The sequence below is a fragment of the Scyliorhinus canicula genome, chromosome 20, assembly GCF_902713615.1.
Source record: "Scyliorhinus canicula chromosome 20, sScyCan1.1, whole genome shotgun sequence".
In the NCBI taxonomy this organism is placed as follows: domain Eukaryota; kingdom Metazoa; phylum Chordata; class Chondrichthyes; order Carcharhiniformes; family Scyliorhinidae; genus Scyliorhinus; species Scyliorhinus canicula.
The window spans coordinates 27,649,444-27,663,010 of record NC_052165.1 but is presented as its reverse complement, the minus strand read 5'-3'; the positions used below and the strand labels follow the sequence as shown (position 1 = coordinate 27,663,010).

Below are 13,567 nucleotides of genomic sequence, written 5' to 3'. Positions count from 1 at the left end.
GGTGGCGGAAAGGATGCTAGATGGGGACTCTTCTTCTGAGGTAGTATGGGCTGAGGTTAGAAACAGGAAAGGAGAGGTCACCCTGTTGGGAGTTTTCTATAGGCCACCTAATAGTTCTAGGGATGTAGAGGAAAGGATGGCGAAGATGATTCTGGAAAAGAGCGAAAGTAACAGGGTAGTTGTTATGGGAGACTTTAACTTTCCAAATATTGACTGGAAAAGATATAGTTCGAGTACATTAGATGGGTCATTCTTTGTACAATGTGTGCAGGAGGGTTTCCTGACACAATATGTTGACAGGCCAACAAGAGGCGAGGCCACATTGGATTTGGTTTTGGGTAATGAACCAGGCCAGGTGTTAGATCTGGAGGTAGGTGAGCACTTTGGAAACAGTGACCACAATTCGGTGACCTTTACATTAGTGATGGAATGGGATAAGTATACCCCGCAGGGCAAGAGTTATAGCTGGGGGAAGGGCAATTATGATGCCATTAGACATGACTTAGGATGTGTTGGTTGGAGAAGTAGGCTGCAAGGGTTGGGCACACTGGATATGTGGAGCTTGTTCAAGGAACAGCTATTGCATGTTCTTGATAAGTACGTACCAGTCAGGCAGGGAGGAAGGGGTCGAGCGAGGGAACCGTGGTTTACCAAAGAAGTGGAATCTCTTGTTAAGAGGAAGAAGGAGGCCTATGTGAAGATGAGGCATGAAGTTTCAGTTGGGGCGTCTGATAGTTACAAGGAAGCGAGGAAGGATCTAAAGAGAGAGCTGAGACGAGCAAGGAGGGGACATGAGAAGTCTTTGGCAGGTAGGATCAAGGAAAACCCAAAAGCTTTCTATAGGTATGTCAGGAATAAAAGAATGACTAGGGTAAGAGTAGGGCCAGTCAAGGACAGTGGTAGGAAGTTGTGTGTGGAGGCTGAGGAGATAAGCGAGATACTAAATGAATACTTTTCGTCAGTATTCACTCAAGAAAAAGATAATATTGTGGAGGAGAATGCTGAGACCCAGGCTATTAGAATAGATGGCATTGAGGTGCGTAGGGAAGAAGTGTTGGCAATTCTGGACAAGGTGAAAATAGATAAGTCCCCGGGGCCGGATGGGATTTATCCTAGGATTCTCTGGGAAGCCAGGGAAGAGATTGCTGAGCCTTTGGCTTTGATTTTTAGGTCATCATTGGCTACAGGAATAGTGCCAGAGGACTGGAGGATAGCAAATGTGGTCCCTTTGTTCAAGAAGGGGAGTAGCGATAACCCCGGTAACTATAGGCCGGTGAGCCTAACGTCTGTGGTGGGTAAGGTCTTGAAGAGGATTATAAAAGATACGATTTATAATCATCTAGATAGGAATAATATGATTAGGGATAGTCAGCATGGTTTTGTGAAGGGTAGGTCATGCCTCACAAACCTTATCGAGTTCTTTGAGAAGGTGACTGAACAGGTAGACGAGGGTAGAGCAGTTGATGTGGTGTATATGGATTTCAGTAAAGCGTTTGATAAGGTTCCCCACGGTCGGCTATTGCAAAAAATACGGAGGCTGGGGATTGAGGGTGATTTAGAGATGTGGATCAGAAATTGGCTAGTTGAAAGAAGACAGAGAGTGGTAGTTGATGGGAAATGTTCAGAATGGAGTTCAGTTACGAGTGGCGTACCACAAGGATCTGTTCTGGGGCCGTTGCTGTTTGTCATTTTTATAAATGACCTAGAGGAGGGCGCAGAAGGATGGGTGAGTAAATTTGCAGACGACACTAAAGTCGGTGGAGTTGTAGACAGTGCGGAAGGATGTTGCAGGTTACAGAGTGACATAGATAAGCTGCAGAGCTGGGCTGAGAGGTGGCAAATGGAGTTTAATGTGGAAAAGTGTGAGGTGATTCACTTTGGAAAGAATAACAGGAATGCGGAATATTTGGCTAATGGTAAAATTCTTGGTAGTGTGGATGAGCAGAGGGATCTCGGTGTCCATGTACATAGATCCCTGAAAGTTGCCACCCAGGTTGATAGGGTTGTGAAGAAGGCCTATGGTGTGTTGGCCTTTATTGGTAGAGGGATTGAGTTCCGGAGCCATGAGGTCATGTTGCAGTTGTACAAAACTCTAGTACGGCCGCATTTGGAGTATTGCGTACAGTTCTGGTCGCCCCATTATAGGAAGGACGTGGAAGCCTTGGAACGGGTGCAGAGGAGATTTACCAGGATGTTGCCTGGTATTGAGGGAAAATCTTATGAGGAAAGGCTGATGGACTTGAGGTTGTTTTCGTTAGAGAGAAGAAGGTTAAGAGGTGACTTAATAGAGGCATACAAAATGATCAGAGGGTTAGATAGGGTGGACAGCGAGAGCCGTCTCCCGCGGATGGAGGTGGCTAGCACGAGGGGACATAGCCTTAAATTGAGGGGTAATAGATATAGGACAGAGGTCAGAGGTGGGTTTTTTACGCAAAGAGTGGTGAGGCCGTGGAATGCCCTACCTGCAACAGTAGTGAACTCGCCAACATTGAGGGCATTTAAAAGTTTATTGGATAAGCATATGGATGATAAGGGCATAGTGTAGGTTCGATGGCCTTTAGTTTTTTTCCATGTCGGTGCAACATCGAGGGCCGAAGGGCCTGTACTGCGCTGTATCGTTCTATGTTCTATGTTCTAGAATGGTGAATGATCAAGTTGCAAGATGTCTAAATAATTATAATTACTGTCTTTATCTCCAACAATCTTTAAACTTACCCACACTTTTTTCCACACTAACAATCTTTGTGCAGGGTACTTCTCCTAGTTCAGTCAGCATGTATAGCACCTCCAATGAGGAGATTACCAGCAGCATATCAGGTAAAGTTAGATGGCATATGATCTCCTTGTAAGATTCTTGATCGACATATTCACATATCAAGTCTGCATTATCTTCAGCTCTACATAGATTTGCTAGTATTTCCATACCTACAAAATAATACAAAATTAAGTATGAAATCTGTAAAACCAAAAAGAAACAATGAGATTATTATAGCAGCTACTTACCTCTCATCTTCAAACACTTGTCACAGGAAAGTAGACATTTAGTTACAGTATGAAAAATTAGATGAGTACTTTTAAAATCAACAGGATCCAATTGAAGCTGTAAAATTAAAAACAAAAAAATAAAGTTACGTTATTGCATGCCACAAGTCCTATTAACTGGCAGTGGTGCGCCCTGATGGCCTATGATTCACACCAGGAATAAATAGAAAAAAGAATAGCTAGAAACAATTAAAAAAGTAAATTATAGGACCACCACATGCAACACATTTTTGTAGCATACAACTTTCAAATTGACCGAAGTTAATGTGTAAAAAATTAAAGCTTCTATATGCAAGCAGGAGCTGGCTAACAAGTGATATTAGAAAGAAAATTCAGCAGTCATTGCTGTTTATCGTTATAAATTGATAAGAATACAACCCAGAAATGATCTAAAGCTAATACTTTAGATTTAGAAAAAGAAAACACATAATGGAAGCAAAAACGTGGAATATTAAATGGCAGTGTATTGGGAAATATACTGATCTATATTGAGAAATTCTACTGGGAATGTGAGCAGTTCAACTCATTATTACAAGAGGTCCCACTCCTACAAATTAACCAAAGTGCAGAATATTGGGGCAGAATTTGCTGTCAAATACACAATACTTGCCCTATTCATTCAGATCCTAAATGTTTTCTTTCTCATGCAATGCAAATAACAGCTCACACTTTAAGAAGTTGCCATGTAAAAAAAACTTTTTCAAAATCTATACATTCTATTCTACCAACTCAGGTTGCTGTTAGATGCCCTACCAGAGCAAAATCTGAACCATTAAGGTTACAGCTTTAATATTCAGAATGATAAAACATGATGGGAAATATTTCTGCTAGCAGGTCAAGTTGAGTCATAATTAAGGTAGGCATCCTAGCCAATTTGTTCTGGAATGGTAGTATGTTAGAATTCTGCAGAAAGTTTTTTTCTGTCAGAATCGCCAATATACACAGGTTCCTTTCTCCGTTGGGTCTTATTTGTCTCCAGTTTGACATCAGGGTCAATGGAAATGTCAAGATTTTTTTGGAAAACAACGAGACCCTTTGGCTTCTCTTCTCCACTACCATCTCCTTAAACCCATCTCACTTCCAAGTAGTGCGAGGAGATCATGGACTTGTTTGTTGATAAGGTTAAGACTATCTGCTTTGGTGCCTCTGCTGCTTCCCATAATTTTCCATTCCCACGAAGCCAAACATTCTACCAAACGTCCTAACTCTCCTTCCTGTCTTTCAGGCTAGCTGACATAGTAATGGGCTCTCTTGCCAAGTACTGTCGCCCTCTTTTTCATATTGACTCCCACTTTAACAATCCCATCATCCTCAGTAATGTCCCATCTCCAACCTCTATTTTCTCTGCAAGATGGATGAGCAACAAATGCTGGTGCCCATATCTCATGAGTACAAACCACCATAGGACTATTTTTTGCAGCAATGCTGAAAAATGTTAATATGTTGAAAATATACACTGATTTAACATGCTGTAATTTCATAAACTGGTGCATATTTTTCAGCAAATTGTTTAAAGTTTTCCAAATATGCTTCCTACACTACCACATCACCAAACAGTCTTAACCAAGGTCACAGTATTTGATAATTATTTTATGCAACGTGGGCACCATCATTTGTTGCCCATTCCTAATTGCCCTTGACAAGGGTGGTGGCTAGCCACTTTTTTGAACTGCTGTAGTCAATCTGGTGCAGATACACATGTTAGAAGGGAGTTCCAGATTTTGATCCAATGACAGTGAAGGAACAGCGATATTGTTCGAAGTTAGGGATGGTGTATGGCTTGGAGGGCTTAGAGGGGAACTTGCAAATGTTACTGTTCCCATGCACCTGCTGCCTTTGCCCTTCTAGGTGGTAGAACGCACGGGTTGTGGAAGGTGCCTTGATGAGTTGCTGCAGTGCATCTAAATAAATGGTGCAAACTGCCACCAGTGTGCATCGGTGATGTAGTGAGTGAATGCTTAGCTAGTGGATAGGGTGCTGATCAAGTGGAATGGTTTTTTTCTGGATGGTATTGAGCTCCAAGAGTTGTTGGAGCCATACTCATCCAGGCAAGTGAAGAGTAATCCATCACACGCTTGACTGTGCCATGTAGATGGTGGGCAGTCAGGAAATGAGTTAGTCGCCTCAGAATTCCTAATCTCTGACCTGCTCTTGTAGCCCCAGTATTTATACGGCTGGTCCAGTTCAGATTATGATCAATGGCAACCCCAGGATGTTGATAGTGGGGGATTCAGCAATGGTAATGCCGCTGAATATCAAGATGAGATGATTATGTTGCTGGAGACGGTCATTGCCTGAACGTCTTTGAAAATGGTTGACTGGAAAATGGTGAAGAAAAAGGAGCAGCACCCTGGAAGGAGCAGTTTTTCACATAAGTGAGAACAAAACTAGCAATTTAGTGAAAAACAAATTTTGTGGCAAATGATGCACTGTAACCAGAGAAAATGAGATTTGTAAATGTTTGACTAAAGAGAAATCAGAGATTACTGAAGATAACAAAAATAGCTATTTTTGCACAGTAGGCCAAGTGCCAGGTCCAATTGCTGGTGAAGATTTGGACATGTTCCTTCATTCAAAATATGGTCTAAGTTCAAAGAAAGACAAGTGAAAAAAATCTTGTGGTGCTTTGGTGAATTCAATTTTGTTGTGGCTCTTACAGCTTTCAAGAAGCTGGCTACAGCTTACACTTGAGAGGCAAGGGAAAACGTCAAAAAAATGAAAAATCAGCATTCCTTGCTATCATTAGGTGTGCACCATATCACAAATGAGCTATTTTAAGGTTTAGGTAGAGGATTATTTTATCATTTGCTCAAAATGTGGGTACCAAAAAAATTTGTAGGAAATCTCATTAGTTCCACATGCAAGTCGATTATTCCCCAAAGTAAAAAAAAAAAGACCCTTTATGAAATTCAAAGGCTGAACAAAAATTTTACTAATTCGCTTTACAAAATAATCTTTCCTCTGCGGTTAAGTTTCCTAACTATGTTACATTAGATAAAGCATTATGGTATCATCCAATTTAAATTAGCGTTTGTAACAGCAGATTATAAAACAACTGAAATACACTATTTGTCAGAATAATTTCATACCTCAGCTGCTACGTTACCCAATGTGTCCAGCCCCAGTTGCTTGAGTGAAGCATACTGACAATGGGAACATAACAACAGGAAACGGACACATGTACGGTGAGCTGCCAATAGCTTCACATTTCCTTCCTCAAATGACAAGTTGCGAAGGATTACTGCTATCTGAAGTACACGTTGTCCCTCAACATCATTGATGCCCACTTTATGAGGGGGGTGGAATAAAGATGCCTCCATATCGATTTCTATACTCGTACCTAAATTAATAGAGATTAATTTTATTTAACAAAGGTAAAAAATAACCTCTGCTCCATATTTCCTTCAACAAAAGAGAGATTGGGAACTCATCACATGAAATTGATGGGTGACAATCTTGGTTTCAAAAACAAATCTACAATATTTAACATTCATATGCTACAGTTCACCTGTCACCTTGCAGTCATAAAACACAAGTGCAATTAAAATTACTCTATAATAAATAATATCAATTTTTCAGTTAAATATTTGTTCTGGCTCTTGAGCTTTCAAAAATGTATTACTTCACTAACCTTGTGATCCATTGTTCCTAAAAATGAGTTCCCGTATTTCATCATCTTCAACATTGTCTTTCCAGAACTGTGAAAGTCAAAAAAAAAAGAAGCCATTTTAAATTATACTATACATGACACATTTCTTATTGAAATTTTATTAAACTGTAATCACAGCTAAACTGTAGGTACGCTGGAAAGACAAACTTATACAATAATTCTTCAAAATGCTATATTTAGGAGGGTTATATAAAACAATGGGCATTTGGAATTTATATTTTACAGAAGTGAAAGAGTGGCAATTAATAATCATGTGAGAGATTTATTGGGCAACATTTCAAAGACTGGAATACACACATATGCATTCTTTGAAATGTTTATATATATATATTTGTGCATCTGTATATAATACATGTATTTAATATAACACACACACACCCCCCGCATTGGGCATTCTAAATTGCCCGTAGTGTCCAAAAGGTTAGGTGGGGTTATTGGATTACAGAGATAGGGTGGTGTGGGCATAGGTAGGGTGCTCTTTCCAAGGGCCGGTGCAGACTCAATGGGCCAACTGGCTTCTTTCTGCACTGTAAATTCTATGATTCTATAAAGGACAAGTGTCAAAATTAAACATAACTTACACTCCAAAAATCAAAACCAGTTAAATGCTTAATAATTATATAACTTCACCAATCCCAAAATTAACCAAGCACATCAAATACTCATTATTGAAGATTTTAAATTTCTAAAGTAAACAGGAGCTTTGAAGGTGATTTTTAAAAATCTCCTTCACATCTTAGAAACTGTTTTAAATTTGGCAGCACCAAAAGCTGGGTTGTAGAGACTATTATATTTGAAACATTTGGACAACACAACCCAGAAATGATGATGCTCAAGTAGGCCATGAAGAACTCCTGATGTATTGTGAGTTTTAATCAGATCACCCTTTTGAAAAAACACACTGGAATTTTCAAACGGTGGCCAAGGAACACCACTTACTGCTCACTACGTTGACAGTTGGTCACAGAGTTTCACAGGTTTTGCAGCAGACACCTGCAGTCATCGGGGATCTAATCCAGCATCTATGGTGTATTTTAACAAGGCAAACAACAACATGACACTTCAGCCAATCAATCAGATTGAAGCTGGATTTTGCCAGAATCCAGTGAGTGACATCCAGCACAATTCTGCTGCAAGAAACAGGACGTGACAGGCATTAGTTGCCATTTCCCCAACATAGCCAATTAAACCAGTGTGTTCTGTCCAATTATGGGTGGCATGTGAATCAGGAAAATGGCAGGTCCAACAGGAGGGTCCACAGATGTCTTGCCAACATCCCAATTAGAAACGCTCCTTCTGAAGAATTCCAAAAGTACAAAAAAACAAGGGCAGGTATAGCCGAAACCATAGCTGTGGCCCTCTGATACCTATAACTTAGCAGTGAAGGCAAAAGAGGCATTTTCAAAAAGCTCTCACAGGCCCCACCACTAACCTCCTGCAAAAGGCCTCCTGCAGGCAACAACCAGGAAGTTTCAACAATTTGACCCCAAGTGAGCACAGCGGAGCCTGATTAGCTAGCTGCCGCTGCTGTGTGGATAGCGGATGCTGGTCAGATCCCAACTCCAGGAAGGATGCACCAGGAAGCTGTCCCCATATGCAATTTCTTAATTTTACTCCCAATTCCAGCTCCAATCTTGTTTCTGTGGCACCTGGCAAATTCAACCCACAGAGTCCAAGCCAGGAAATAAAGATTAGATTTCAACTGTGTACAGAAAGCAAAATAGAGAGGAAACAAAAGATGGAAATGGGAAAAAGTTAAAAACATTTTAAATCTCTAGCACAAATCAAGTTCTGAAGGAATGCGACTCCACACTGGTAAATTAAATTTTCAGTGTCAGAGGCTGGTTGGAAGTAATTATGACAACACCCTACTTACACCTGAATGCACCAGTCCTAAATTTTTCTTTTGCTATGTTTGTTAAATAACAAAGAACAAAGAAACAAGTGGACAAATATTACAATTTCATCTTCTTATGTTGAATCTATCAAAAAGGTAAGAAAGAGGAGCAGGAATAGACCACAATAGATCTAACTGAGTTACACAAGATGATAAAAGGTATTGACAAAGTAGACATAGAGCGCATGCTTCCTCTTGTGGGGCAATTCAGAACGAGAGGTCATAGTTTTAGGTCAAGGGGTTGCAGATGCAAAACAGCGATGATGGGAAATAACTTCTCACTAAGGGTCATGATTCTGTGGAATTAACTACCCCAGAGTGCCTGGATTTCGAGTAAATTTTGATTAGTCATGGGTTGAAGGTTCGAGAGAATGGGCAGGAAAGTGGAGTTGAGACCAAGAGGAGCTCAGCCATTGAATGGTGGAGCAGGCTTGAGGGGCAGAATTACCTCATCCTGCTCCACGTTCTTGGGTGGGATTCTCTGACCCCCCGCTGGGTCAGAAAATCGCCAGTGGGAGAGGGGGGGGCGATGCTCTGATGCCGGCTGCCAAATTCTCCGCCGCTGGTTTGAGTGGGGTTGGGGATCACGTCACGTCGGTCGGGGGCCGTTGGCAGCGCCCCCCCCGGCAATTCTCCGGGCCCTGACAGGCCGAGCGGTCGAACGTTCCTGGCCAGTCCCGCCGCCGTGAAATGGACAAGGTCCATCCCAGCGGGACCTGGCTTGTCAGCCATCTAAGCGGGGTCCTTGTGGGGGGGGGGGGGGGAAGAGAGAACCGACCCCGGGGGGGGGGGGCCCCCACGGTGGCCTGGCCCACAATCGGGGCCCACTGATCTGCGGGCGGGCCTGTGCTGTGGGGGCACTCTTTCCCTCCGCGCTGGCCTCTGTAAGGCTCCGCGATGGACGGCGCAGAGAAGAAACCCCCTGTGCATGCGCAGGAAACACGCTGATGGTTCTTCGCATGCACCAGAACACGCCGGTAGTTCTGCGCATGTGCCAACTCGCGGTGGCCCTTCGGTGCTGGTGCCACAACTTCTGGGCAGCCCGACGGCGGAGTGATTCACGCTGCTCTTGGCGCCGGTATGGGCCACCCCACCAATTCTGGGAGAATCCCAGCCCTTATGTTCTTACATGGCCCGTCGGGCCTGCTCTGCCATTCAGTATGATCATGCTAATCGTGGGTTTCAACTCCACTTTCCTGCTGACTTCCCATATCCCTCAAAGATCAAAAATCTGTCCATCCCAGCGTTAACTGTATTCAAGTATAATTCCGTAGTAGACAATTTCAAAGATTCACAAACCTTTGAGTAAAGTAATTTCTCCTCACCTCAGTCCCAAATGATCGGCCCCTCATCCTGTTTTAGATTCCCTGATCAGTGGAAACAATTTCTCATCGCCCACCCTATCAAGCCCCTTCAGAATTTTCTACATTTCAATGAAAATGCCTCTCATTCTTCTGAACAGAGAATGTAAGCCTAATTTAAACAGCCTCTCATCATAGGACAACCCTCTTATCCAGAGACCAATTTAGTGAACCTAGCAGAGCTGGGAAATGAAAGCTGCTGCTCGGCATCAGTTGATTACCAGATTTGGATCAACTGCAACACCATACGAATCTAGATAAGTGGTTGGTTGGTAAGTATTTTACTTGTTTTGTTCATTGAATTTTAAATACTGGTGCAATTTATTGGTAACTAAGGTTTTTGCAATAGCAGTAGTAAAGCTTATTGGGGCCAGTAAAGTTTATTAATTAAAATAAAGATAAATTAATAAAAATAAAATAATCCAAACACACATCTGTTCTGCAATTTGTTGTAGGTGGTACTTTTACGATTTAAGATGAGACCCCAACAGTGGCTAGGATACTGAACTGAAATTCCAATATTTTATTTCAATAAAGAGGGGAAATAGGGATATGATATATTAAAACTATAACTAACACATAAATATATTTTAATACTCATACCAGAAATAACTTACAATTACCCCTTAAACAATACCACTCAATAGTGAATATAAAACCTTAACTGTTATCTTTATTCCCACTCAAACAACATGAAAACACAAACAACTAGAAAAAAAATTAATTCAGTTCTCATTTCACATTAAATACCACTGGCACTCAGGAATACTTGCTTTACAGGGATTGGCTTTGACAAAGAGTCACCCAGACTCGAAACGTTAGCTCCCTTTTCTCTCCACAGATGCTGTCCAACCTGCTGAGATTGTTCATATGTTCTGTTTTTGTATCTAGTTAACTCCACAGGGAAGCCTCCAAACAAAATTGTATTAGCCCAAACCTTTTGCACCCCTGATTCCCAAAGTAGGATTCCAAAATAGGCTTTCTTTTTAAACATGATTGCAGCGGTCACGCACACAATTTTAACCCTTACTGCACCAAATATCTATAATACAATATACCTGAAATTCCAACATTCATCAGTACTAGCTTAAAAAACTCAGTAAATTGTAATATACTTGGGAATTATTCTAAGTTAATTAGTTAATTAAACTAAAGCAACTAAATTACATAAGTAACAATGGCCGGACAGATATTATGTTGCAAGCGTGGAATGTAGGGTCTTCTGGGTGGCCCAGGAGCAAAGCGGTTAGCACTGTTGCTTCACAGTGCCGGGGACCCAGGTTCGATTCCCGGCTTGGATCACTGTGCGGGGTCTGCACGTTCTCCCCGTGTCTGCGTGGGTTTCCTCCAGGTGCTCCTGTTTCTACCCACAAGTCTCAAAAGATGTTCTTGTTAGGTGAATTGGATATTCTGAATTCCCCCCAAGTGTACCCAAACAGGTGCCAGTGTGACGACTAGGGGATTTTCAAGGTAACTTGATTGCAGTATTAATGTAAGCCTACTTGTGACACTAATAAGAAAAGATTGTTATAAAAGGGAGCAACGGTGATTCAGGACAAACAAGTCTACAGAAAGTGTAAGCAGCTAGAGCAGGGGTGGGCAAACTTTTCCGTGCAAGGGCCGCATTCAGAAATTCACAATTCACAAAGGGCCGCATAGTATATTAAGTAAAATAATTACTTCACCCGGTTATGATTGTGGGCGCCTCATATAGAACATAGAACAGTACAGCACAGAACAGGCCCTTCGGCCCTCGACGTTGTGCCAAGCAATGATCACCCTACTCAAGTCAACGTATCCACCCTATACCAGTAAGTAACCCAACAGCCCCCCCACCCATTAACCTTTAAAAAAAAAAAAGGGTAAAAAAAATTTTTTTTTTTTTTTTTAATGACTTGGTGGGCCGCAGAAATACCTTTGGCGGGCCGCATGCGGCCCGCGGGCCGTAGTTTGCCCACCCCTGAGCTAGAGGAACTCCTTATAAGGATTATTGATCTGGAAGTCAGGGTGCAGACACTGAGCAACATAAGGGGGGGGCTGGGAAATACCCGAACACTTTGTTCCAGAACACCTCTTAGAAGAGGGTCATCTGTTTTGGACAGACGTGAGAGAGGAAAATGTGAGTGAGGAGTCTTAAAACAAGTGATCGGCAACCTAGGATGGTGAGTGGCCCTCCTTCATCTCAGTGGGCCACAAGATTGCTGAGATTGTCCAGTATTTTCTGTTTTTGAAATCAGGCTTGTTCACTGACCATGACCCCTTGAATAAGATTAAGTACATTTAATACACGCAGAAAATGCTTAATCATTTATACATTAATAGAACTATGAACTTCAAATTTTAAAAACAAAATAAATATTTACACTTTCGATGCAGAGCAAGTGCACAGTTCCAGGTGTATCGGCATGCACCTCGCTTCATGCATCCTTGGTTTACCTGCACATCAGTTATGCCAGTAGTAAAAACGTAGGCGATGGAAATCAGCGGAATGTTGGAACCCTGCACATAGGCAATGGTCAACAAAATATCTCATACGCCGCACTCAGAACTCAGATGGGCCGCATGTTGCCCACGACAGCTCAAGACTTTGCAATTGTCAAACAAGTTTGAAGTGCTCACAACCTGTGCGGACAAAAGCAAGATCTGCAAGGTGGATGAACAGGCTGGCGATGGCACCATGGTACAGGAAGTCCTCCAAGTGTGGGGAGCAAAAAGGAATGTAGTGGTCGTAGGATACAGTGCAGTGAGGAGAATTGACACTCTTCTCTGCTGCAAAACAGTGAAAGCCCAGGCAACTGTGTTGCATGTTTGTTGCCAGGATTCAGAACATTTGCTCAGGGTTGGAGAGGATCTTACAATGGGAGGGGCAACATCCAGCTATCGTGGATATGTAGGTACTAACAACATGGGCAGGATAAGGAATGAAGGTCTATGTGGTCAGAATGAAGAGCTTGGCACCAAATTAAGAAGTAGAATCTTAAAAGGTACTAATTTCTAGATTATCACAAGAGTCAGGTGCAAATTGGCATAGGGCAAATAAGATTAGGGAGATGAATGCATTGCTAAAAGACTGGTGTGGAAAAAGTGGGTTCCGGTTCATGGGTCACAGGCAATAGTTCTGGGGAAATTAGGGCTATACCAATAGGACAGTCTGTACCTGAACTATGCTGGGACCAGTGTTCCAGCAAGCCGCATAACTAGGGAAGTAGGGAGGACTTTAAACTAAACAAAGAAGTTGTGGGATTGAGCTTGGGTAGATAAAGCAAATTAAAGGGTAGAGTCAAGGCAGGAGAGCAAAATAGTAACATGGAAAATGAGTGACAGAGAATGGCAGGAAGGGACAGAGAGAAAAAAAAACAAAGAATACACAAACAGTCAAGACCGGGGGCGGGATTCTCCGCCGGCATGATACTCCGATTTGCCAGGACCCGGGAGTTTCCCGACCATGGGATGCCCCACAATGGGAAACCCCATTGATTGGCAGGCGTAACGGAGAATCCCACCAGGGGATTGGAGTAGAAATGTAGCACAGGCAGAGAATCCAGCCCTAGAACCTACAAGGATAATAAAGACTAAACTTAAGGCTCTGTATCTGAT

The 13,567-nt window shown here is 42.2% G+C and overlaps 1 protein-coding gene across 2 annotated transcripts in view; it reads right to left on the bottom strand.

Annotated features, from left to right (window-relative positions):
• Positions 1-13,567, bottom strand: part of arid2 (AT rich interactive domain 2 (ARID, RFX-like)) — a 168,572-nt gene that overhangs the window by 57,035 nt on the left and 97,970 nt on the right. For both annotated transcript variants that reach the window (XM_038781389.1, XM_038781388.1), the window contains exons 7-10: positions 6,674-6,740; positions 6,132-6,382; positions 3,004-3,100; positions 2,716-2,925 (exon numbers count right to left, since the gene is read on the bottom strand). In XM_038781389.1, coding sequence (XP_038637317.1) covers positions 2,716-2,925; positions 3,004-3,100; positions 6,132-6,382; positions 6,674-6,740 — 625 coding nt within the window. The remainder of the gene's footprint in view (positions 1-2,715; positions 2,926-3,003; positions 3,101-6,131; positions 6,383-6,673; positions 6,741-13,567) is intronic.